Source organism: Camarhynchus parvulus, chromosome 14 (assembly GCF_901933205.1).
Source record: "Camarhynchus parvulus chromosome 14, STF_HiC, whole genome shotgun sequence".
NCBI classification, from domain to species: Eukaryota; Metazoa; Chordata; class Aves; order Passeriformes; family Thraupidae; genus Camarhynchus; species Camarhynchus parvulus.
In genome coordinates, this window is record NC_044584.1 from 1,886,091 (window position 1) to 1,911,281 (window position 25,191).

The window sequence follows — 25,191 nt, forward strand, 5'->3', positions numbered from 1 at the left end:
AGAGGCTTTATAAATAACTTTATAAATAATTTTCATTGGTGATTTTGCAGCTCTGTTCTGAGGTTGAATCCTAGGCTGGAGCAGGGGGTGTCTGTAGTGCCTGCCCAGGCTCACAGCTCTCCTGTCCATCACATCTTTTCCAGAGGCACCTGGGTGGTTCTGATCCAAACCACTCCCCAGGGCTCAGTGGCAGCATTGGAGAGGCTTGACATGAATTGTGCTCAGTTTTTGGTGTGGCTAGTGGAGGGCAGAAATGGCAAGTGAGACCTGACTGACAAATACTTATGCCTGCACAGTGATGGAAGTACTGTAGGTATTGAAAGTGTTTCCTTTGATCCTTGTGGGTCTGGAAGCTGTGCCTGGACCACTCAGACATTGCTGTGAAAATGAAATTCAGCCATGCTTGGAGGTAAGAACATTGTGAGCATTTCCTGGGCCTGGGGTTGGAAACTCTGAGCTTGGGGGGATTGAACTGGGTTTAACTCTTATCCTCATTTCTCCATGTGGGAGCTTTGAGCTGGAGGGCTGAAGCCTTCAGGATGGAATGAGGGCATCCAGTCAGTCCCAGCCTGTGGAACTGCCTGGTTTCTGCCTGTCTTATTTGGGGTGTCACCACCTTGGGTCCATTTGAGCTCCTGAGTCAGGGCTCTCTTTCATTTTATTTTGCTTGTAGGACAATCTTATATAAAGATAAGGTAAAATATAAAGATAAAAAGATAAAGATAAAATATATAAAATGACTATATAAAATATAAAAAGTATTTATTATATAAAAATATGTATAATAATTATATATTGTATATATATAATAATAACTATTAAAGTATAAAAGAAAATATATAAAGATAAATATAAAAGGTAATGATAAGATTGTCTTCTGTGAGCTCCTGGGTGTGGAGCATCTCAAGGAGCCTCTGCTTCAGTGTTCTCAAACTTTGGAGCTTTTCCAGCCTTCATGATTCTGTGATCTCTGTATGAAAATCCAGCTTAGTTCTCCAGAAGTGCGGAGATTTGGAAGTAGAAGGAGTGAAGGAGCTGGAGGACATCAGGAGGTCTCCTCACCAGCAGCAAGTGCTACTTTGGAGTCTCAGTTTCTCCATCAAAGTGGCTCTAAGCCACTGCTGGCCCTAGGCAGCACCTCATTTTCCACACCTCCAGCAGTGAGCCTTTGTTCTTGCACAAGCCTGCAGGAATCTGAGCTGGGCTTGGTGGCTGAACACTCTGAAAAGACCACTCAGATGGCTGGGAATTAAAAATGAGAGCCCATGTTTTAAACTCAGCACAAATTCCAGGTGTTAGCACAGATTCCAGGTGTTAAACTCAATTCAGCACAAATTCCAGGTGTTAAACTCAGCACCCAATTCCAGGTGTTAAACTCAACTCAGCACAAATTCCAGGTGTTAAACTCAGCACAGATTCCAGGTGTTAAAACTCACTGAGCACAAATTCCAAGTGTTAAACTCAGCACCCTTTCCAGGTGTTAAACTCAGCACAAATTCCAGGTGTTAAACTCAACTCAACACAAATTCCAGGTGTTAAACTCAGCACCCAATTCTGGGTGTTAAACTCAGCACCCAGTTCCAGGTGTTAAACTCAACTCAGCACAAATTCCAGCTGTTAAACTCAGCACCCAATTCCAGGTGTTAAACTCAACTCAGTACAAATTCCAGGTGTTAAACTCAGCACTGTTTCCAGGTGCCAGGGGTGGCCTCCTGCTCTGTCTCTGGGGCACATGTTCACCAGGCCTCTGGGATGAAGGGAGGGCAGCTGGATTTGTGCCTCCAAAGGGCCTCCATGGCATGAAGGGAATTCCTTTCCATGCTGTGTCTGGAGGAGGTGCAGGGCCTGTGCCATGGGAAGGGGATCAAAGGGATTGTGTGATGAGCCCTGGTCAGTGAGAGTGATTCTCACATTCACATTTTCTGGAAAAATCTCTTTGCTCGGGATTTTTCTCCTGGGAAGCTGAGAAGCCTCAGAGAAAAAGGAAAACAAATCCTTATCTCATTTGATTCTCCTGTGTTGTGCTCATGTGGAATGTGTTTGGAGATTCCTTACCCACAGGTGATTGTTCCATTGGATTCTGCTGTGAGTTGTTTTCACTCTTTGGCCAATCAGGGCCAAGCTGTGTTGGGACTCTGGAGAGAGTCACGAGTTTTCATTATTATCTTTTTAGCCTTCTGTAAGTATCCTTTCTGTATTCTTTAGTGTAGTTATTATAGCATTCTTTAATATAATAGAGTATCATAAAATAATAAATTAGCCTTCTGAGAACATGGAGTCAGATTCATCATTCCTCCCTTTGTCTGGGGGCAACCCAAGTGCAATAAGTGATGCTCAGGACATGAGGGGCCGCTGAAGAGCATTAGCCAGGCTTGTGTAAGCAACCTTCATTGTGCCACTGCCTCCCTGGGAGCCTGGGCTGTGTTTGCTCCCTCCCCTGGGGCATTTTTGGGAAATGATAGTTTGCAGTAAGTGCTCCTCCTCCGTTGGCCCATCTCAGGGGGAAGCTGAGCTACAGGAAAGCATGGGGCAGAAAGCTGCTCTTTTCTGGGAGTAGCAGATTATAAATGTGTTCCTGGGCCACTCTGGGGAAGGAAAAGGTGGGTGGGTGGGATTGGTGCTGGCTTTATCCCACAGGGATCACTCCACATGGGTGCTGGAGCACGAGACCCTGAGCTGCCTTCTGGAAATACTGGATAGTGCCTCCCTGTGCAGGATCCTCCTGAATTCCTGCAAGTCTTAAATCCTTGGCTGTGTCTCTTGTTTTCCAGCAGCATTCCCAGAAAGGGAGCTGGATTTCTATCATTTGTTCTCCCTTAAGCCAACCAGAACTTCATTCTGCTCCTTTTTGGGCTCTCTTTTGTTCTGTGCCATTCAGGCAGGTTCCAAGCCTTATTCCCACACTGATCAGTGCAGGTCTGTGAGCTCACAAAATCCATCCTGTTGGAATCCCTCGGGGCTGGGGGCTCTGTGGCTTGCAGCAGTGTGTACCGTGTGTTGGTAGATGACTTAAATGCTCCTGAAAGGCTCTTTTTCTAGGTCACTCCTATATGAAGCTGATAAAACTGGCTCTGTGTGACCCATTCTGTACCCACAGCCCTTCACTCAAGGTGCCTTTCCACTGCCATCCTGCCTTCTGGAAGCAGTTTTTAGAATCTATTTCAGGAGCTTTATCCCAGAACTGCTGGATAAAGATAACCCCTGAGGGTTCTTGGGAGAGCCCAGGTGACTCTGACACACCTGAGAGCTCTGAAGCTCAACAAGGCATGGGAAGAGGTCTCAGCCACCCCCATGCAGAGCCCATGGAATTATTCAGGTTGGGAAAGTCCTCTGAGATCATTGAGACCAACCATTCCCCCAGCACTGCCAAGGCCACCACTGCCCCATGTCCCCAAGTGCCACATCCACATGGCTTTTAAATGGTGGCTTCCAGTGACAGGACAAGAGGAAATGGCCTCAAGCTGTGCCAGGGGAGGATTAGGTTGGATATTGGGAATATTCCTTCAGGGTGGTCAGGCACTGGCACAGCTGCCCAGGGCAGTGGTGGATTCACCATCTCTGGAGGGATTTAAAAGTCATGTGGATGTGGCACTTGGGGACATAGATTAATGGTGGCCTTGGCAGTGCTGGGAGAGACTTGATGACCTTAGAGGGCTTTTCCAGCCTGAGTGATTCCATGATTCTGTGGTGGTTTGGCAGTAAAGCTGCCTGGAAGGTCTCTCAGAGCCTGATTTTTACCTTTCAGGTTTTTGGATGTTTATGGATATGACTGGCCTGGCAGTGGGAGTGATGGATAGAGCTGGAAGTGCAGGAGAAGCTGGTCATGGGGACTCTGAGGACAAAAGGCAGTCCCTGATGCCACCCCCAGCCCTGGGCACAAGATGGGTTTGAGCAGAGTAGGGCAGAGGTGACCCCAAGTGTTGTGACCACATCAGCTCAGTGAGGAAGGATAAAGAGAAATCAGGGATGGGTGTAAGCAAGGAAAGGCTGCTTTGTGTGTGAGGGGCAGGGAGAAGGGCACGTGAAGCAGAGCAGGGGTCAGCTGGGACTTGACTTTAATGCCCAGGGTGGAGAGCAGAGGGAACGTGAGGGTCTGAGCTCAGCCTGTGCCACAGATTGGGGCTGCTCAGTGCTGCTGCTGGTGGCCCACAGCCACCCCTGGCTCTGTTGCTGGTGTGGGGGGAGCAAACCCCTCCAGCTGTCACCCCGTGGCTCCCTCTGCACCTGGGGACAGTGCTCTCCATGTGGAGAGTGCCACTCCACACCAAAGGTCTCCGATTTTTTGGCTCCCAAGGTTTTTTGGCTCTTTTGGGCAGGAATTTGTGAGCCTAATGCAGGCTGTTGTGCTGGCAGACTTGCAGGCTCTCCATGGCAACTCTCCCTATACACAAAGCACCATATGGCTTTTTTTTTGGAGGGGGAGGGAATGAATCCAGCAGAAAATCAACCTTTGTTTGTGGTGCTGTTTGTCTTTGCTCTCTGTGACTCATGGGGAGGTGGAAACATGGAATGCTGGCTCCTGAGCATGGCTTGTGCAGGCCATGCCACCACCAGGGTGCAGGTGACCTCTCAAATGGTCTTTCCTGGATTTTTACACTGGAATTTGCTGTGAAAATAAACCCGTGGTACACAGAGACCCTCTCTTTGGGCTGGGCTCTCTGCACACAGATGGAGCAACAAGGATCCCGTTCATGCCCAGCATGTTCATTCCCTGAAGGGCTGGGAAGGCTCCAGAGCTCCTGGTTTGGGCAGGAGCTGGGCAGGAGGCAGGTGATGGATGGCAGGAGCTGCCTGTGCCTGTGCTCTGCCCACGCTTCATACCCCTGATTCCAAAAGGAAGCTTTCACTTGCCTGCAAATCCTCCCTTTTCAAGCCCCTCTGGAAGAAACAAGGAGAATAAATATCTTTATACGTGTCTGTAGAAGAGTAGGAAGTGTTTGTGTGTCTACTTGGAGGGGGAGGAAGAGAAATGATGAGGGAATAAGGAGAAGGGAGCAGCCTGTGCCTTTGGGATGTGGTTCCAGGGGCTGCTGTGGGGTGCAGCAGGATCACTGGAGATGGCCTGGAGCTGACCACTGCCCATGTGTGCTGCTGGGCAGGAGAAGTGGCTGCAACACAAGTTGCCTTCCAGGAGCGCTGTTTAGTTTTGGTTTTGCCCCCAGACGTGGGCAAAGGCTCCTCTTGGTGGCACCCACTGAGGTGAGCAGGTCACTGTCCCCATCCCCTCCCTGCTGTCAGCCACCAGGCTCAAATCCCAGTATAGCACCAGGGGTGATGAATGGGAAAACTCCTCCAGATTGTAGGCTCAGGCTCACAGGTGGGCAGAGGGACATTTGGGGACAGGGACAATGCCATCTTCAAATTATAGAATCATTGAGGCTGGGAAAGACCTCCACGGTCATCAAGTCCAAGATCCTCCTGTGCTACCCCAACAGTCAGAGCAGGAGTGGCCTTGCCCTGAGCAGGGTGCAGTCAGCAGCAGCATTTCCAGCTGTATCCCAGGGCCCTGCTCTGGCTTTGCAGCTGGAGGAGAGCTCAGCAGCATCACTGCTGCTGCCATAGCGGGACAGCAGTGGATATTGAAGTGACCAAGAGCACCTTCCCCCTGCTGCAGCCCTGACCCTGTGGGGCACAGCGTTGGGTCTGGCACTGGAAATTTGGATCACTCCTGGAGTGGATTCACAGCCTGACCCTGGGAGTCAGACCCTGGTGAGGGGATGGATCATTCTTGGGGCCATGTGTTCAGCTTCTCCCACCCCAGGGAACCCCTCAGGTTGGTGGCTGCAGTATCTCCTGGTGGCTGCAGTATCTCCTGGAGGCTCCAGTATCTCCTGGTGGCTGCAGTATCTCCTGGGTGCCCACCTGAGCATGCATTTAATGGTCAGCTGAGAGGCCCTGGGGATGCTGTTTAGGTGGGCGGTGTTGCTGCAGGCCTCTGCCCTAATCAGAGATTCTCAGAATGCTTTGGGTTGGAAGAGACTGTAAAATTCATCTCATTCCATGGGCAGGGACACCTCCCACTGTCCCAGGCTGCTCCAAGCCCTGTCCAGCCTGGCGTTGGGCAGTGCCAGGGATCCAGGGGCAGCCACAGCTGCTCTGGGCACCCTGTGCCAGGGCCTGCCCACCCTCCCAGGGAACAATTCCCAATTCCCAATATCCCAATATCCATCCCTGCCCTCTGGCAGTGGGAGCCATTCCCTGTGTCCTGTCACACCAGCCTCTTGTCCCAGGTCCCTCTCCAGCTCTCCTGGAGCCCTTTGGGCCCTGGAAGGCATCCCTGGATCCTTCTCTTCTCTAGGCTGAGCACCCCCCAATGCCTTGACCAACCCCCAATCCCTTGACCTTTAACCAGATGCCTGAAATGACCACAATGATTCCTTAATGAAAAATGGCCTTTCTTGACACCTGGAGAGGGGCCCAAAGCAGGAGCTCTGCCTGTAAGAGGCTGACACCGTCCCATCTGGGCAGCCACAGCAGGACAACCTATGTGTCCCTTTGTGGGGCCGGGGAGGGGGCTCTGAAGGGCACAGAAAGGTGATGCTTGTCCCCCCATAAATCCTTATGCATTCCCTGGGAGCGCGGCCAGGTGCCTCCTCCTCCTCTCCCTGCCGCTTCCTCGGCAGCCATGGCAGCTCCGAGGCGTGTGGGCTGTTTATTTTGGGACTGCAGCACTGCTCCCGATCCGGTGCCTCCCGCCCGGGATCTAGGCCGTGTGCCGGATCGGCCATTAGCTGCTGCCTGAGGGAGCACGGGGAATGCTCGCTCCTTTCCTCGCTGCAAGGGCCGGGAGCAATGCTGCGGGCTGGGAGGGGGAATTCATGGCGAGGCTCTCTCCACAGGAATTCATGAGGAGCCTGCAAAGCTCCTGGTTTTGTGTGGACGCTCCTGATGCGTGTGGCCACGGGAGGAGCAGAATTCGTGTGGAGGCTCTCTCGCTGCAAAGCTCCTGTGTTTGTGTGGAGGCTCTCTCCACAGGAATTCATGTGGAGGCTGCAAAGCTCCTGATTTTGTGTGGAGGTTCTCTCTCTAACAAGCTCCTGTTTTTGTGTGGAGGCTCCTGATGCGTGTGGCCACGGGAGGAGCAGAATTCGTGTGGAGGCTCTCTCACTGCAAAGCTCCTGGTTTTGTGCTCCTGATGCATGTGGCCACAGGAGGAGCAGAATTCATGTGGAGGCTCTCTCCACAGGAATTCATGTGGAGGCAGCAAAGCTCCTGATTTTGTGTGGACGCTCCTGATGCGGGTGGCCACGGGAGGAGCAGAATTCATGTGGAGGCTCTCTCGCTGCAAAGCTCCAGTGTTTGTTTGGAGGCTCTCTCGCTGCAAAGCTCCAGTGTTTGTGCGGAGGCTCTCTCGCTGCAAAGCTCCTGTGTTTGTGCGGAGGCTCTCTCGCTGCAAAGCTCCTGTGTTTGTGCGGAGGCTCTCTCGCTGAAATCTCCTGTTTTTGTGCGGTCGCTCCTGCTGCGGGCGGCCGCGGGAGGAGCAGGCGCCGCACCGCGGAGCTGCAGCCTGCCTTCCCCGCCGTTCCCATGGCACTTGGCTGTCACACACACACACATCCCAGGCATTCTCTGCCCACAGCGGGATTAAAGCCTTCTGGGAGAGGAATGAGAGGATGCAGGGAACGGAGATAGGGAAAGGAATGGAGGGGTAGGGATGAAGCCAGGAGCCGGCCCCATTGGAGCAGCGAGGGCTGTGTAGGATCTGAGGCAGGGAGAAGCGCGGCCATTGCCCTCAGCCCTGGTGCAGGTGGCATGCCTGCGAGCACAGGCCCTTCCTGAGGGCTGGAGGCGCCGGTCCGTGCACACAGAAGCTCCTGTCCCACCGCTGTCACACCTCCCAAACCCACCCTGGGCGTGAGGGTGCAGATTTCCCTCTGGGTGATTGCAGCTGTGTGTTTTTTCCCCCTGCAGACCCTGACAGCCAGCTGTATGATATGGGATATACCCCCGAGGAGGAAGCCCCGGCCTGCCCCGATGAGTTTGATGATTTCGTCACGTTTGAGGCAAGTATGAGCTCTGTGTGTTCCCATAAGTGTTGGCTGCACGTGGAGTGGGATTTGGGCATGGAGGCTGTGTTTGGGAGAGGGGAGTGTGCTGTGACAGGGCTCAGGGATGCTGAACATGTGAGCACAAGTTCAGTCTCTGGGTGGTGAGCCCACAGAACCTACACCAAGCATTTGGTGCTGTTTAAGTTAAAATTGGTGTTGATAAAACTGAAAGAGCAGAGCACAGTGCCCTGGATGGAAAGGGAGACCCTTTCTGTGGTGAAACACTGGTGACACTGGAAGGGGACCTGCTGCTCTTGGGTTTGTCTTCCTGCTGGAGTTTCTGAGCTTCTAAAAACCTGAGCTTGGTTTTGAGATGTACCAGCCAGGAGCCTGCCTGAGAGGCACAGCAGAGCAGTGGGATGCTGACATTTGGTGCTGTTTGGCCAGTAAAAGGCACAGCAGAGGACAAAAATCTACATTTTTTTCTCTTTTCTTGGGCTTGATGAAGACTGTTTCTCTGATTTGGGTTGTTTTCCTCTAGTTAAAGCCTCATGCCTTGGTTCTCTCCTGCATTCCTTACCACAGGAGCACAGTTGCAGCAGTGATCCTTCTGTTTCCAGCTGGAAAGGACAGACCTCTTGTCTGTGCCTGGGGGTTTTGGGCTTGGCTTGGAAAGCTTCACCCATTCCTGCTCTGGGCCTTCCAGCCTGGAGCAGGAGGTGCTGCAGGAGCCTTGGGAGCAAAGGGATGGCTGGGTCCCTGTCCCACGTGGGGACTGAATCACTCCCCTCTGCTTTTTCTTTTCCAAACTTGCCTCTTCAGGGATGTGACAGCTGTGTCATGGTAGCCTAGATGTTTTTTGGGGTTGTCCTGTGTAGGACCAGGAGCTGGGCTCTGATCCTTGTGGACCCCTTTCCACTCGGGATATTTTATGATTCTTTGTGATTTTTATCACACTCTTTGTTGCTGGTAATGAGACTCCTGACCTGCTTTGTATTTGCATGCAAATGTATTTATTTATATTTGTGTGTATTTTTGTTTGGTATAGTCTGTAGTACATAATTTTGGACTTGTGATTTCTTGATAAAAGGTTAATGATAGCCTGGGTGTTGGGCAGCTGGTCCTAAAATCATGGAATGATTTGGGTTGAAGGGACCTTAAAGATCATCCAGTGCCACTCCCTGCTGTGGGCAGGGACACTTTCTACTACCCAGGTTGCTCCAAACCCTTTCCAGCCTGGCCTTGGGCACTTCCAGGGATCCAGGGGCAGCCACAGCTTCTCCAGGCAAGGCTGAATATTGGTTTATTGGTTTATTTTTCTTTTTTGAAAGGTAGTTCCAAGCCCCAGGAACAGCTGAGGAGAAGTGGGACAGGAGGGCAGGCAGGAGATGGATTTCCATGGTTTTTAGGTGGTGCAGGGTCACAAATGTGCATTTTAACGCTGGACTGAGCAGTGTGGAGGCTGTGACAGGAAAAGGCTTTCACTTTTTGCTCCTCAGACCTGTGTCAAGGGAGCATCTTGCCTGAAATTTGGAGCAGGGATGTTTTCCAAGGGCTAATTTAACACAGATGAGCTCTGTCAGCGCTGGGAGCTATTCTGGGCAGCAATACCAACAAGGCAGGTGTGTGCCACACTGGGATGAAATACTTCTGCTGCTGGGCCAGCCTTTCCTTGTAAAGACAAGGTGACCCAAAGGAAAAAGATGATGAGTCCTGAAATCTCCTTTTCCAAAAGATCTGAGTGGATTTTTATACTGAATTCACATCTAAGGGACAGCTCTACGTTTAACATGCCGGGGAAGAATTATCCTTGTTGTCTTGGATACGTGATTTGAAATCATTTCCAGCCTGCCAGGATTTTGTAGAGGTTCTGCAAATGAGAACATGCTCAAGAAATACCACTCAGCCTTGGGAGTGTAAAAATAAACTGGAGTCTTGGGGAGAGGGGGTTTTTGTTCTCTTCTGGCTGAGCCGTGAGCTCCCAACGTGCCTTTCATCCCACACGTCCTGGAGTGCTGTGCCTTGGAAAGCTGGAGCTGGCCCAGGGAGGGAGAAGCTGTGGCACAAAGCATCCTGCTGGGAGCAGCAAAGGTGTGTTCCTCGTGGGAGCACTGGAAAAAGAGCTGGAGAGGGCTCCAGCATTCCCTTCTTCCTTAGGTGCAGCAGGGAATCAGCCAGGCAGAGAACAGAGTAAACAGCTGTTCCCAATAACCTGTAGTCCCTCTTGGATTCTCCAGAAGAGGTGAGGGGGGAAAATCACCTTTCAAAGTGAAACCATCACCTTTCTTCAGAGTAAACTTCTCACTGCACCAAGCAGCAGTTTGGGCTCTGGGGTATCCCTGTGTCAGCCCTGGGAAGATGCTGCAGCAGGACACTCAGCTAAACACACCCCAAAACACACTTGGGACACCTCAAGCACTGCCTGAGCCCCTCTGGCTGTGGCAGGGCCATGGGGTGAAGTGGCACAGCTGGGATTTCTCCTCCCCTGTCACATCAGACTTGAAGGAGTTGCTGCATTTGCAGAAGTGCTGGGAGCAGTTTGTGGTTATTGAGTGGAGCACTGGCTGTGGTCCCTCTTAAACAGCCCAAAATCTCAGGGACTGGAGTGCTCAGCTCTTCCAAGGGCTGGGGTCTGACAGGAGCTTTTCTCCTCAGTGTTTGTTCAAACAAGTGTAAACAAGTGCTTTAAGCAGTCTCCAGGAAAATGTCTTCTCTTTGTTAATAAGGTTGCTCTGCTTGATGAGTCATGTCCTCTTCTGGTGACTGTCATCAGGAGAGCTCAGCATCCATGGAAAGCCCTGAGAGCCCAGAGCTGGGGACTTTGACCAAGTGTTTGCTCTCCAGAGAGAGCCACCAACACCTGCTTCCTCCAGGAGAAGGCTTTGGAAGGGGACAAGGTGTGAACTCAGGAATTTGTAATGTTGGATACTGCCCCAGTTCAGCCACTGGTGTGGCTCTGGATGTGCCGTGGATCTCCTGGCTCCTGTGGCACCATTCCAGGAGTGGCTCTGGATGTGCCGTGGATCTCCTGGCTCCTCTTGCACCATTCCAGGAGTGGCTCTGGATGTGCCGTGGATCTCCTGGCTCCTCTTGCACCATTCCAGAGTGGCTCTGGATGTGCCGTGGATCTCCTGGCTCCTGTGGCACCATTCCAGGAGTGGCTCTGGATGTGCCATGGGTCTCCTGGCTCCTGTGGCACCATTCCAGGAGTGGCTCTGGATGTGCCGTGGATCTCCTGGCTCCTGTGGCACCATTCCAGGAGTGGCTCTGGATGTGCCATGGGTCTCCTGGCTCCTGTGGCACCATTCCAGGAGTGCCCAGCAGACAGGGCTGTCTGTTAAGGTGCTTCCAGAGAGGATTCCTGCTCCCATGGCTTCACGGAGACAGCAGCTCCTGCAGCCACGTGGCTTCTCGTGGCTCCAGCTGGGTTTGCAGGGGGCTCATCCCAATCCCTGCAGCTCTTCTGTGACACATTCAAGAGGAACCTCACCCTTGGGCACCCAGCTGGAGCAGGGAGAGCATCACCTGCCTGGGATCACCTCCCAGTGTGTTCCTCCTGCCTCAGGTGGAAGCGTGGGGGTTGAGAAACCACCAAAAACTAATGACAGCCTTCCTGCTTTGTCAAAGTCACATTGAAGGGAGCTTGGAGCTTTTCCATCTGGACACCTGAGCCCTGCTTTCCCCCAGGCTGGGCTGGCACAGCTTGGCTGCTGACTGCCTGGAAGATGGGAGTTCTCCTTGCCTCCCTTGAGAGCTCCTGTGGTGCTCATGACTCAGTGCTGAGGCACAGGACTCGTTTGGAATCCTCTAGGAGGACATGGAGGGGAATTTGGAGTTTGTTTCCTTGGGATCATGGAATCATTGAGGCTGGAAAGGAACTCCAAGCTCAACCATCACCCCAGCACCACAGGGATACCCACTGTGCCTTGTCCTAGGGTGAGGGCTCTGCCCCTCTGCTCTGCTCCTGGGGCAGCTGAGCCCCCTTGGGCAGTGCAGAAGGATGACTCTAGAAAAAGGAAAACGAGGCATGAAAATTCTGGGATTGAGCTGGGATGGGCATGGAGCTGTATAACCTCAGTTGGGCTGGAGGAGAGGCACACCCAGTGCCCTGTAAAGGCTGCCTGGGAGCACCATAAATTCCTTAAATAGGGATTTTTAGCCCTGGAACTCGTGTTGTGGGCCACAGGATCAGAGGAAGGCTCTGGCTGAGCTCTGCAGGACAGGGCAGCGTCAGTCCTGCGGCTGCAGTGCCTTGTGCAGGACTGTTGCCATCTGCTGGGCAGCTGCCGTGGCTCCTGCTGGAAGCAGCCAGGAAAACACATTCTGCACAGCCACAAGAGGGGAATTTGGCTTTCCCTGGAAGCCTGCACTGGCCCAGGCACGTCCCCTCTGGCTATTTGTCTAGCAGGGAGTTGTACAGCAGGGAAGGAGCGGATCTGGGGAGGAAAATGGGACTTGGGCACGTCCCAAGTTTTGTGTATTTTGGGAGTAGGAGCTGCTCCTGGCTCTCCCAGCCTGCCTGCCTACAGGTGCAGCTGGGAGACCTCCAGCTCAGAATATTCTGTGACATTCTGTGCAACACTGAGCAGCAGCTTTAGGGCCAACACATCAACTCTGTGAAACTTTAACTCCGTTGAAGCCAGGATTGTTTTCCACGTTGAGCAATTGAGCTTAAGGCTTCTTTGAGGGCAAAAATCCACATTGCTGTGTTTCTCCAGCTGCTCAGAGCTTCTGCAAAGGGGACCAGGGCCTTGCAGGGCCCCAGCTGTATGTTGTAACATGGGAGCACGTGGGGACTCCCAGAGGCATCACTGTCATTCCTGGTGCCTTGTGTTTTGCAGGGAACCCATGTGGGGTGGCTGTAGGATGTCACAGTTGAGATGGTCACAATACAAAGCCACACTCCATTTTCAGAAGGCTTCAAACCTGTTTTTATTTTAGCATGCATGCTTTTTATACATTCTTACAAACCTCCTAGGTTTACACTTTACTCATTGGTCAGGAAAGACAAACACAGTGCTCATTGGAACAGGCAGTTGCAGATTTCTCTTATTTATGCTTCTTTCTTTCTTGGTTTCTATGTCAACGACCTTGGTAGAAAATTCTTCCAGGGGCAAGCATGGATCCTCTTACCAAGCTTCTCTCTGGCTCACAGGAGTCTCTGTAAAACCTCTTCCACAGGAGGAGGCTGCTGCAGGTTCCTTGTGTCCCCTCCTAGTAGCCCTGTGGACCTTCTGAGCCCTCCTTTCCTAGTGCAGAATTCCCAGGAAGATACTTTCCTTCCCAAAGGCAGAGCTGGGCCTGGTGAGCACAGAGCCTTTGGGAGGGCCCTGCTTTGCAATCTTTGGCATTTTAGGTGAGGTTTTTTCCTCTTCTTCCTCTCCATACCACTGTTAGCACAGGGTGAATGTCTGGCAGGGTCCAGCCAGGCTGAAAAGATGGAGTTGAGCTTTGGGAGCTCCTCTGAGCTGTGCAAGGGGCTCAAAGCACCAGCACAGGCCTGAGTTCAGCTGTTCCCTGGCTGTCCTAACCCAGGTGTGAAGGGCTCCTGGTTGGGATGGGGATATGGAGGTGAGAGCTCAGGTTTTCTGTACCAGAGCCATTCCCACCTTCTGGAATGGCCTCAGTAGGCCATTCACAGGGCTGACCAGAAAACACCATGAATGAAATGGTCACAAACCTCTCGCCAGGGGCTGGCTGCTGGAATTGGTGATCATTTTGTCCTGAGCAGCTGGTAGGCTTGAGATCTTGCAGGTGGCTGGAGCTGCAGGGCTGTGGAATGTGACAGATGCAGTTCAGTGCCTGTTCACCTGTCCTTGGGGAAGAACATGGAGCCCTGAGCAATGTCCCCATTGTCCCCAAAGCCTTTCTGCAGTGAGAGACGAAGGGCCATGAGCCCTGTGGACAGCAAGTGAACAGTCCCATATTATCCTTGTATTCACAGAATCCTGGAATGCTTTGTGTTGGAAAAAACCTTAAAGCCCATCCAGTGCCACCCCTGCCATGGCAGGGACACCTTCCACTGTCCCAGGCTGATCCAAGCCCCATCCTTGGGCAGTGCCAGGGATCCAGGGGCAGCCACAGCTGCTCTGGGCACCCTGTGCCAGGGCCTGCCCACCCTCACAGGGAACAATTCCTAATTCCCAATATCCCATCCATCCCTGCCCCCTGGCAGTGGGAGCCATTCCCTGTGTCCTGTCCCTCCATGCCTTGTCCCCAGTCCCTCTCCAGCTCTCCTGGAGCCCCTTCAGGCCCTGGCAGGGGCTCTGAGGTGTCCCTGGAGCCTTCTCCTCTCCAGGTGAGCACCCCCAGCTCTGCCAGCCTGGCTCCAGAGCAGAGGGGGTCCAGCTCTCCCAAATCAGTCCATGGTGATAATTTGATATCTTAAAGCCTGAAAATACGAAAGGAAATTAATTTATTGTGTAGACTCCAAGCTGTGTAGAGGGAAGGGTGGGAGTGTAAATGGGACAGGGATGTCCCTGAAGGCAGGACCCAAGTGCAGGGCTATGGTGAGAAATTTCTGTGCTGGTCAGAAAAGGTCCCATTTGAAGTGTTTGCCCAGTAGGAAGTAGGCTGGAAGGAGTTTGGAAAACAAAGTCCTTGGAACCTTATCTTGAACCACAAGCAGAGTGTGTGAGATTGGGAACGTGGGAACTGGGCTGTGGGACACGGGAGGGCTGGGGGGTGAGGGGGCAGCAGTGCAAGCAGAGGTGTCTCAATAAGTGTTTGAGAAGTAAAAAGGGCAGGGATTGGGGTTTCCTAATTCGTTTCAGTGTCTGATTTTGGACTCTCGTGTGAGTTCAGATGTTCTCCGAGGTCCTGAGGCACAAGCAGAGGAGCACAGGGGCTGTGACCTGCTGTGTGAGGAGCAGGCAGGGGCAGAGCTCGGGTTAAAGCATAACTCCTTGCTGCCGTGCTGGGAGCAGCAGTCTGGGCTGGCCTGGGTCAGCTCAGCTCCTATCAGGGTCCGGACACTGCGGGCAGCGCTGCTCAGCACTGCCCTCTGCTCCGAGCCTCAGGAGGGACCGGCCTGCAGCACAGCAAGGTAACCCAGAGAAAAGGGGAGAACCTGCTTTGGGAAGGTAATGGAAGGAAATCTGTGTGTTTGTGCTGGGCAGGCAGCGCTGAGGAAGCTTGATGTACGTGTGGTTTCTGCGGAGAGGAGACAGAAAACCTGAGGAAACCCTCAGAACTTGTGGGTGAGAGCGGTGCCGAGGCCTCCGTGTGCCACGGAGAGGGGAAAATCCCATGGATCAGCTCTCCCACAGGGCTGGGCTCCTGCTTGCAGGGGGCAGGCTGGCATTGGGGTGGTTATAACCTTCTTTGGGGTCAGTGTTGTCACTGCTTGCCAGAGACCATCCTCTGAGTCACCAAAAGTGCTTCTGACCTGCCCCTGGTGAGCAATCCAAGCTTTATACATCCCTCTATTCGTGGCTATAAGGAAGGAATTTGTCACTTAAGGCTTAATTATTCACCAGAAACACCAGGAAGGCCGAGATAAACCTTTTTCAGATTCAGCCTTTTTCTTTGGGGATGGATTCCTGGGAAGTGTGAGCACCCGGAGCAGGGCTCCCAAAACCAGCTTTTATTTTGGAATCCAGGGGAGCGGGAGGAGGCTGCGCTCACCAGCAGGGAAGTGTGCCGGAGCTCTGCTCCTTATCGGCAGCTCGGGAACAAAAGGCGCTCTGTTGGGACTCCAGCTCGCTCCTTAAGCCTCCCGGCTCCCCTGGACTTTGCTTCCCTCCTGCCTCGCAGAAGCAGCTCCCGGAGCTGGCTCTGGCTCCGGACAGGATGTCTCCACAGGTGGGTTTTTGTGAGCTGACACAAAGTGAGGAGGGGTTGGATTTCCAGAGACCAGGCTCAGCCCTGGAGGTTCAAGGAATGCACCTGACTTGTTACATGGGCAGATCCACCTGATTTTTTTTTCATGGGAATGGTTTAGATTAAAAGAGGAGAGATTTAGATGGGATATTGGGAAGGAATTGTTCCCTGGCAGGGTGGGCAGGCCCTGGCACAGGGTGCCCAGAGAAGCTGTGGCTGCCCCTGGATCCCTGCAAGTCTCCAAGGCCAGGTTGGACGGGGCTTGGAGTAACCTGAGATAGTGGAAATTGTCCCTGTCCATGGCAGAGGTGGGACTGGGCAGAACTTAAATGTCCCTTCTAACCCAAACCATTCTAGGATTCTGTGATTCCATGGGCTGTGGTGTAACTTTGCACTCCTCTCTGCCTGGCTCTCCCTGGGGAGCTGGGCCAGCAGGGACGGTGCCTGCTGGTTTTCGGGGTGCTGGGGACAGCCTGCCACCTGTGGTGTTTTGTGAGTTGGTTTGGGGTTTGGTTTTGGGCTGGGTGAGTTTTCAATTTGCCCAAAGAGATGCAGCACATTTCTCTTGCCCAGCCTTGATGGAGTGTAACAGCCCCAACTCCAGGGGCTGAGCTGTGCAAGCTGCCTTCAGCCAGGGCTGAGCAGAGGCTCCCTGGCTTCCCTGACAAGCTGGCATTGCCTGGGTGTGTGGGAAGAGGGCAATATTGGGACCCAAAGTGGCATTCCAGAGGCTGAGCTGCCCTGGGGCCAGCTGCATTCATGTGGGACTATAAGCACAACTGTGTCCCTTCTCCCTGGCACTGTCACCGCTGTCAGGGCCACAGGGTGTCCTTGGAGGGGGATTTTTGTAGCTGATCTATCTCCTCTGCATCCTGTGCACAGTCAGGGCTGGATTCTTCAGGAACAGGCTCACACTGCTGGGAAAACAGAGTTGTTTTTCCTTTTCCTTGTCGCTCACCCCCCTCCCAGCCTTCCGAGTGTTTGTGTTCAAGGACAGCAGAGCTTTGGGATGCCAGGACAGCTCCAGGGACAGCCCTGCCTGGAAGGAACCTCCCTGGGAGCCAGACTTTGCCCTCCTTTCCAAGGCAACGCCTTGGCTGAGCTTGTGCTGAACCTTCTGTCCCTGCCTGGACCTTGCAGGTGATTCCCAAGAATCCCTCTCCTCACACTGCAGCAGCTTTTTTTAAAATCCATATGGTTTTATAGCACTCTACAACATCTAATTAAGTAATCTTTACTCCCAGATGTCATCAGATGCCTGGGATGGATGAGCTGCTGCTGGAGAAGGCTCCTAAAGGCACCTCACCTGTCTGATCAGGGCATGTTACATCATCCCAGTGCTGACTTCACCATTTATTTCCTTTTAGAAGCTCACCTGGGCTCTCAGATCCCTGGAGTTTCCCCAAGCAGGCAGAGATGCCTCTGGGTGGCCCCTGTCCTGTCAGCCAGGTGTGGCTCTGGGGAAATACCTGCTGGATTTGGGATTGGTACCTCCATCAAACCCTGATCCTGTTCCAGCTCAGAGCTCTGTGTGTACCTGAGTCCCAGTTTTAATGTCTGAGCTTTGCCTGAAGCACCTCAGGGTGTGTTTTATTCAATAAAAAAATCAAAATGCACTGATATTGGTGACACCAGCCCCGCTCTGAACGTGTCACTGATGTTCCTGGCAAGTCCTCTGGGGTGGGTGTAGCCCAACCTGGCTGTCCTGAGCCCATGGATGTTTTTTTAGTGTGCCTTTGGCTTTTTTTAAGCTGGAAAAAATGTTTACTTTCTGCTCACAAGAAGGCAAAGCTGGCTGAAGGAGAGCTGTGGCAGGGGGGTTTGAAGGGTCAGTGCACAAACCAGCTGCTCCTGAGGCCATAAATAAGAACTTTCTGTACCCACACACTTGCCCAGGGACAGAGATTTGGCTCTGTCAGGCACTTGGCAATACCTGAACCCCCTTGGTTTGCCTATCTCCTCCTGGCATCTCTTCTTGAGGTTTAGTTACTGATTCTGTGGTGAAATGTGCAGCAAAGTTCTCCACGCTTGTGCTCAGGGGAAGGACTTTGTTTACAGTTTCAGCTGCTTCTTAACTCATTGTCCACACAGGTTTAATTTTAATAGGGCTCTCTTGCTTTTGAAACCTCATCTAGGCTGGTATCAGGAAAAATTCAATTTTTAGGTAATAAATTGATGCATATCTTTGGTGGGGCTGAAGGACAATATTTGCTGTCTTGTGCTTCTCCTACTCCAAAAGGCTTGCTCCCAAATCCAGCCTGTCCATGCATGTATTTCCCTCCAATAAGGTGTTTTGGAACAATTTGATAGAGAAATCATAGAATCATGGAATGGTTTGGGTTGGAAGGGACCTTAAAGGTCCTCTTGTTCCAACATCTGACTAAGGGCACTGTTCTGCTCCTGGTTTGCTTCCATGTTGAGAGGGTCAGCAGTAACCACAGCAGTGTTTCTAATCAAATTACTTGTGAATTGGAGGGTTTTTGGCTTCTTTCAATAGTTGTCTTTACTCTGTGCTTATTGTAATACTTCAATTTGCTCATTATAATACTTCACCTATGTTTAAATGTAAGCTTTTCCAGTGAGGAGGAGGGAGGCGGGGTTGGTATTTTAAAAGCAGCCTTTATTTTGTAGTGTGCAAGCAAAATTCTCTCCAGTTTGGCATGAAAGCTTTTTCAAACAGGCAGAAGGGAGGGGAATGTGCAGCTGGGGGTGGCTGCTGTCACCTCTTGGGCTCTCTCTGTCTGTGACCAAGCCAAGGCAGGTCAAGTCTCTGCTTCCCCTTGTCCCTCCTGCTGGAGCATTAATGGTGTTTCTAGAAAGTGCAGCATAAATCCAGTAAAGCACTTAAGCAAGTCCCAGCTTTAGGTGTGTAAGTGGGTTTGGTGGATTTATGCATTTTTAAGTGGGTGGGGGCTTTAGAGGCTTTTGTTTCTCTCTGCAAGACAGGCACAGGCTCTGCCTGGTAGAGTTCCCTGGAGCAGCCCCTGACTTCAGCTCTGGGCAGGTTTGTGTTCTGTTTAACTTCAGGGAGGTGTCCTGGAGGTGCTGATGACCACAAACCAGGTGGGAGCTGAGTCAGGCTTCCAAGAGGAACTCCTGGCTGTGTCCATCCTGCTGACTGTGGTGGGCTCAGGGCTGGCAGAGCAAAGCGGGGCTGGACTGAGTCACTTGGCTGCTCCCAGTGGCCACATGGAGTGGGAATTGCTGGTGTCAGCTCTCTCTCCATCCCTTCAGGGTTTTCTATCCCTTTTTGCCCCTGGAAGTGTCCAAGGTCAGGCTGGGTGGGGCTTGGAGCAACCTGGGATAGTGGAATAGGCAGGGAGTGGAACGAGATGGGCTTTAAAGTCCCTTCCAACCCAAACCACTCCATGATTTTGTGAATACAGTGCTTTGAGAAATGTGATTTTCTCCAAAATCCTTGGAAAAAGCCCTGAAAGCTGTTCTGTGTGCCCTGGCAGGGAAAAAGGATTTTGCTTCAGTCGTGCTCACATTCAAACTGCTGCTGTTTTGCTCTGCTGCTGAGCACGTGGGATCCCACCAGGTGAACTTCAGGAGGAGCAGAAGGCTTTCCATGGGCAGTTCTTCACCTGGAGGCCTGGCAGGAGGGCTCCCACCCCTCTGCCCAGCCCCTCCAGTGACAGGGGATCAGCTGGAGCTCAGCACCAGCACTGGCAATCCCAAAATTCCTTGATCTGCTCTGATGCATGCTGGAGAAATACCCAAATCTTAAGAGAGGGGCTGGCACTATGAGGGAAACAAGAGCTTTGGCTTTTAGGGGATTCTGCTGCTGCTCCTGTGGTTCTCCAGAGATCAGGATCAGAAGGGATTGTCCCTGCCTATGTGGGGGAGCTGAAACTGAAGCTGAACCTGCCTGGGGTGCAGAACTGGAAAACTCAGTTCTCCTTGCTCTATCAGAGTCTCTTAAAAACACAAACCCTGCTGCTTTCCCAAAGCCTGCTCAGTGATGGATTTGAGATGCTGCTCCAGCTGAAGTGTGGGGATTTGAGTCCCTGCAAATCAGAAGCTGTAATGAAGATTTAGAAACAGTTTATTTACTATTGAGGGATGGACGGTTTTACCAGACAGGACCAAAAAAAGGTGCTCCAAGGGTTAATTGGGAGTTTTGAATGGTGGTTTTTGCAGGGAATTCAGATTAATAATAACATGTTCTCTTGGAATGGGGTGGGAGAAAGCAGCAGTTCATGGGAACTGCTGAGTCAGCAGTGGATAATCCCACCTGCCCTGGCCAAATCCATCCTGGCTCACAACAAAACCTCTCTCCAAGTCTTATTTAGTCCCTATTTCTGTGATCTGCTTCCCAAGCCCTGCAAAGGCTGAGGTGCACCCTGTGGTGCCCACAGAGCAGCACCTGGGCCTGGGGTGATTCCAGAAGTTGGATTCCTGTGCTCAGAAGTGCAACACAGCCAAAATTCTGCCACGAACCCGCTCAGCTTTAAGATCTTGTTGTTTTGTTTCTTGTGTATTTGTTTTAAGCAGGCAAATGAGGTGACTGACAGTGCCTACATGGGCTCAGAGAGCACCTACAGCGAGTGTGAGACCTTCACAGATGAGGACACCAGCACCCTGGTGCAGCACGAGATGCACGACGAGGTGGAGACCGACAGCGCCATCGACTCCGCCGTGCACTCGGAATTCACGGATCCCATCGAGGAGCCGGAGCATGGGTGAGGAGCAACCCCACACAGGGCATGGGGGAGACACAGCCCCAGGGTTTCACACCCAGTTTGTCTTGCTGGAACTTGGGTTGTTCTTCTGATGCCTTGTGCAGGCTGCCCTAGAACAGAGACTGGACAGAGTTACAGAATAAAGCAGGGATTTATTAGGAGGCCTCAGTGGATCCACCTTGGGCAGCACAAGAGCCCAGCCAGGGCTGCACCCAAGGTGAACCAAAATGGTCACAAAATGCACAACCAGTCACGGGGTCTCTCACTTTTGTAAGTTCTGCTCCATTTGCACATTGGAGTTAATTGTTCAATTACACCTTTAGGTTATGAAGTCCCATCCTTCTTGTTTTTCTCTCTTCAGTCCACATTGTTTGTGCTCTTGGGCCTGAGATTTGGATCATTTGTCCTTGGTCCCCAGCTAGAGAAGGAATTGTTTTGTCTCCCTACTCTGTGAAGAGAGCTCACCATCCCCTAATACAAATCCCAGACCCACACTCTAAAGCTGTACAGAGTCTGAAAAATATAAAAGCTAAAACCTGAGGCATCATTTTGTGTTTGTAACAACGTGCAAGACCAAAATAGCTCTTCTGGAGGAATAAGGAGAATAATTAGGCTGGTTTGTGTAGGCTGGTTTGGAGCCCAGCCTGGCAATCTCTTTGAGTTAATCGTTGCTTGCCTTGGGAGATCTTCTGTACCCTCATTAGCATCTTTAACCTCTAAAATAACTTCTCAGGTGATCCAAACACCTGAAAGACTTGCAGTTTTTAATCTATCACTTAAGCCAGAAACACAACATATAATTTTCCAGTCAGGAGGGGAACTCGTTCTATTTTTGTTTTCCCTAAAAACATGCGTGTGCCCTTTGATGTGCAACCACCTCCTGTAATAACTGGTTTGAAACCTCTGCCTGGAGCACAGAAACGTGAGCCAAGATCTCCTTCTCTGGGTCTGAACCGCTGCTGGCAAAACTGCTCCTGGGCCCACCCCATTTTTGGAGGAAAAGTGGGGTTTGGGGTGAAACTGGGATGCTGGCAGGCAGGAAGGCAGGGAAGAAGTCCTTTAGGACCAGAATCACAGAATGCTTTGGGTTGAAAGGGACCTTAAAGCTCATCTCATTCCACCTTCTGCCATGGGTAGGCACACCTTCCACTAGACCAGATTTCTCCAAGACCCATCCTGGACATGTCCAGGACTGGGGCAACCACAGCTTCCCTGGAAAATCTGTGCCAGTGCCAGGTTAGTGGCCCAAGAACACCAATCTAACCAAACCTCTGGAATCATCTTTGTTTAAGGTCTGTAACACACAGGATGAGGTTTGTCCCAGAACACAAGGCCCAGGGTTGGTGCTCCAGGGAGTGCTTACAGCTCCTACTGCTTTTTGGGAGCTCCAAGCTTCCCTCCCACCCCAAAATCCCATCTGGGGACATCAGAGTGGCAGCAAGCAGCACCAGGCCTGGGGCTGAAAGGGTGCTGTGGATTAGAGCAGAAATGGGATTATCCAGCTGGGCTCTTCTCACTGCAGCAGGCCAGCTCAGTGACAGTTAAATTGGGAGATAATCAGCTGAGAGCTCCCTGCCAGCAGCACGGGGTCCCTGCAGGGCCATGGCAGCCTGCGTGCGCTCCCGCCCGCTGGGGAAGGCAGCCTGCCTCGGATTCACCTGCCTGTAGGTACAGAACTGCCTGGGGAAATGGGGGAGAGGATTCACCTGCCTGTAGGTACAGAACTGCCTGGGGAAGTGGGGGAGAGGATTCACCTGCCTGTAGGTACAGAACTGCTCTGGAAGAGACATGCCTGTAGGTACAGAACTGCCTGGGGAAATGGGGGAGAGCAGCTGTTCCCCATGCTTGCCAAGGCTGGGCTAGCAGGACAGGAAGGATGGGCTTGTTGGAGAGAGTCCAGAGGAGCCCATGGAGATGTTCCAAGGGCTGAAGCCAGGCTGGCAGAGCTGGGGGTGCTCACCTGGAGAGGAGAAGGCTCCAGGGACACCTCAGAGCCCCTGCCAGGGCCTGAAGGGGCTCCAGGAGAGCTGCAGAGGGACTGGGGACAAGGGATGGAGGGACAGGACACAGGGAATGGCTCCCACTGCCAGAGGGCAGGGATGGATGGGATATTGGGAATTAGGAATTGTTCCCTGGCAGGGTGGGCAGGCCCTGGCACAGGGTGCCCAGAGCAGCTGTGGCTGCCCCTGCATCCCTGGCAGTGCCCAAGGCCAGGCTGGACAGGGCTTGGAGCACCTGGGACAGTGGGAGCTGTCCCTGCCATGGCAGGGGTGGCACTGGATGGACTTTAAGGTCCTTCCAACCCAAACCATTCTGTAATTCCCTGTTACCCCAGCTGTGGGCTTGGGAAGGTCAGATGTCCTTTGGGTGCCCTGTCCAAGCCCAGTGAGGCCTTTTCCCAGATTGTTAAATGTGTGCAAATTCCAGGCAGCCAAAAACTTAGTTTGATTTATAGATTTGCAAGGTTTGAAATGGGAAGCTGTGGGAGTGCTGAGGGCTGGTTTTGGTGCCATCAGACCCCACACAGGAGGACACCTCTGGTGCCCAGGGACAGCCAGGGAGTGCAGTTCCCCCAGTGCTGGGCTGAATCAGAGCTTCAGCATCACTTCTCAGGAGCTCTCAGAGCTCAACATACCTGAAATGTTTTGAGCTTAAAGCTTGTTTAGGCTCTGTGTAGTGAAGATTAGTTGGACTCTGGATCCTGAAGCTGCCTGAGCCTTGAGATGGGAATAGGAAATATAATTTACTGCCCAGGTTGAGGGTTTCCAGGTGCCTGATCAGATCTGCTTCTGTACAGTGCTTATCAAACCACAACCCCAAATTTAGAGTTCTGGGCTTGGGTTTTGCTTCTGAATTATCAATTCCACCCCCTGGCTTCTATTCCTGGAGTGATTTCCGCTGCTTTTGGTGAAGGTCTGACTCACCACAGGGATGGATGGGTTCCAGTGGATCCCACTGTGGAATACTGGTGCTTCTCAAGGGCAGGAGGAGTATGTGCAGCTGCCCACAAGCTGGGCTGGATTTATTTGTGGTTAAATAGAGATCTGGAGGCTTGACATGTTTTTATTAGCAGGATGAGGGCAAATCCTTCAGATGGAGCAGGTTTTTTGTTATAAATGGCTTATCTGTAATCTTTTTTTCTTTCTGGTTTAGTCCAGCAATCTGCTCATACCCCATTTCCCTCTCCTAGCCAGTGCATGGAGATAAGGCCATAGCCAATATCAATTTTTTGTAATAAAGCAATATCATTATGATTTTTAGGCTAGAATTTTTGAGAACAGAGCATTGTTAAACCCCAATATCCCATCCATCCCTGCCCTCTGGCAGTGGGAGCCATTCCCTGGGTCCTGTCCCTCCATCCCTTGTCCCCAGTCCCTCTCCAGCTCTCCTGGAGCCCTTTTAGGCCCTGGCAGGGGCTCTGAGGTGTCCCTGGAGCCTTCTCCCTCTCCCTCTCCCTCTCCCTCTCCCTCTCCCTCTCCCTCTCCCTCTCCCTCTCCCTCTCCCTCTCCCTCTCCTCTCCTGTGAGCTGTGGCTCACAGCCCTGTGGCTGCTTTCACAGCTCAGTTGTTGCAAATCCCTCCTGCCTTTTCTCCAGCTTAATTTGAAAACCTCCATAGTCCTGGGCAGGAAAGAGGGCTTGGCTTGGTGGGGAGGCCCTGGCACAGGGTGCCCAGAGCAGCTGGGGCTGCCCCTGGAACCCTGGCAGTGCCCAAGGCCAGGTTGGACAGAGCTTGGAGCCACCTGGGACAGTGGAAGGTGTCCCTGCCCAGGGCAGGGGCTGGAATGGGATGAGCTTTAAGGTCCTTCCAGCCCAAACTATTCCAGGATTCTGTTTCTCCATGCAATGGAAAGGATCTTCCAGGGAAAGTGACTCTGTGCTGAGCTGTCCCCTCAGGAGCAAGGGACATCCCAGGAGCTCTGCTGGATGTGTTCAGGAGTTGCACTGAGGCTCAACATGCTGCAGCCTTCTGGCTCTGGTGTTAAAAACACCTGGAGCAGCATTCCCCACTCCAGCATTGTCACACACACTGTTTTCCCAGCAGGAGCAGGGAAGGGGCTCCTTTGTCTTGCAGGGGGTCTGTCCCAGCTGCCTGAGCCCTCCCCTCCCAGCACCAATCCCCCAGGGCTATGGGGTTAAAGCCTTGAGAGGATTAGGCAGCAACAAGCAAGTGTGAGCCTGGCACGGGCTGCCGTGGAACTCACAGCATTTCAGATGGGCCTGGGACATGCCCAGCTCTTTCTCTGCCATGTCAATCACAGAAATTGGTATTTTAGTCAAGCAAGGGCTTGTCACCAACCTTGGGCACTGTCCTGCAAGTCTGAGTGTCCCCAAGTCCTGTATTGCAGCTGCCAGTGGAAAAACTTGGTTTATTGGGGTAAACAATCACCATAAACTACCTAGTGGTGCCTGGGCTGTTTCTGTCCTGTCCTACTCTGCCAAAATGGGCACATCATTCCCTTGGACATCACTCACTTGGTGGGGTGGGTTGACCCTGGCTGGACACCAGGAACCCACCAAAGCTGCTCCATCCCTGCCCTCCAGAGATGGACAGGAAAAGAAAATATAACAAAGGGTTCATGAGCTGAAATAAGGACGGGGAGAAATCACTCATCAAATACCATCATGGGCAAAACAGACTCTAATTGGGGACATTAATTGAATTTATTACTGACAAAATCAGAGCAGGATAATGAGA

At 52.2% G+C, this 25,191-nt stretch overlaps 1 protein-coding gene across 2 annotated transcripts in view; it reads left to right on the forward strand.

The window, feature by feature from the left end:
- The window catches only part of RAB11FIP3 (RAB11 family interacting protein 3), an 83,948-nt gene that overhangs the window by 35,217 nt on the left and 23,540 nt on the right, over positions 1–25,191 (forward strand). For both annotated transcript variants that reach the window (XM_030957880.1, XM_030957881.1), the window contains exons 3-4: positions 7,912–8,003; positions 20,307–20,494. In XM_030957880.1, the coding sequence (XP_030813740.1) occupies positions 7,912–8,003; positions 20,307–20,494 (280 nt within the window). The remainder of the gene's footprint in view (positions 1–7,911; positions 8,004–20,306; positions 20,495–25,191) is intronic.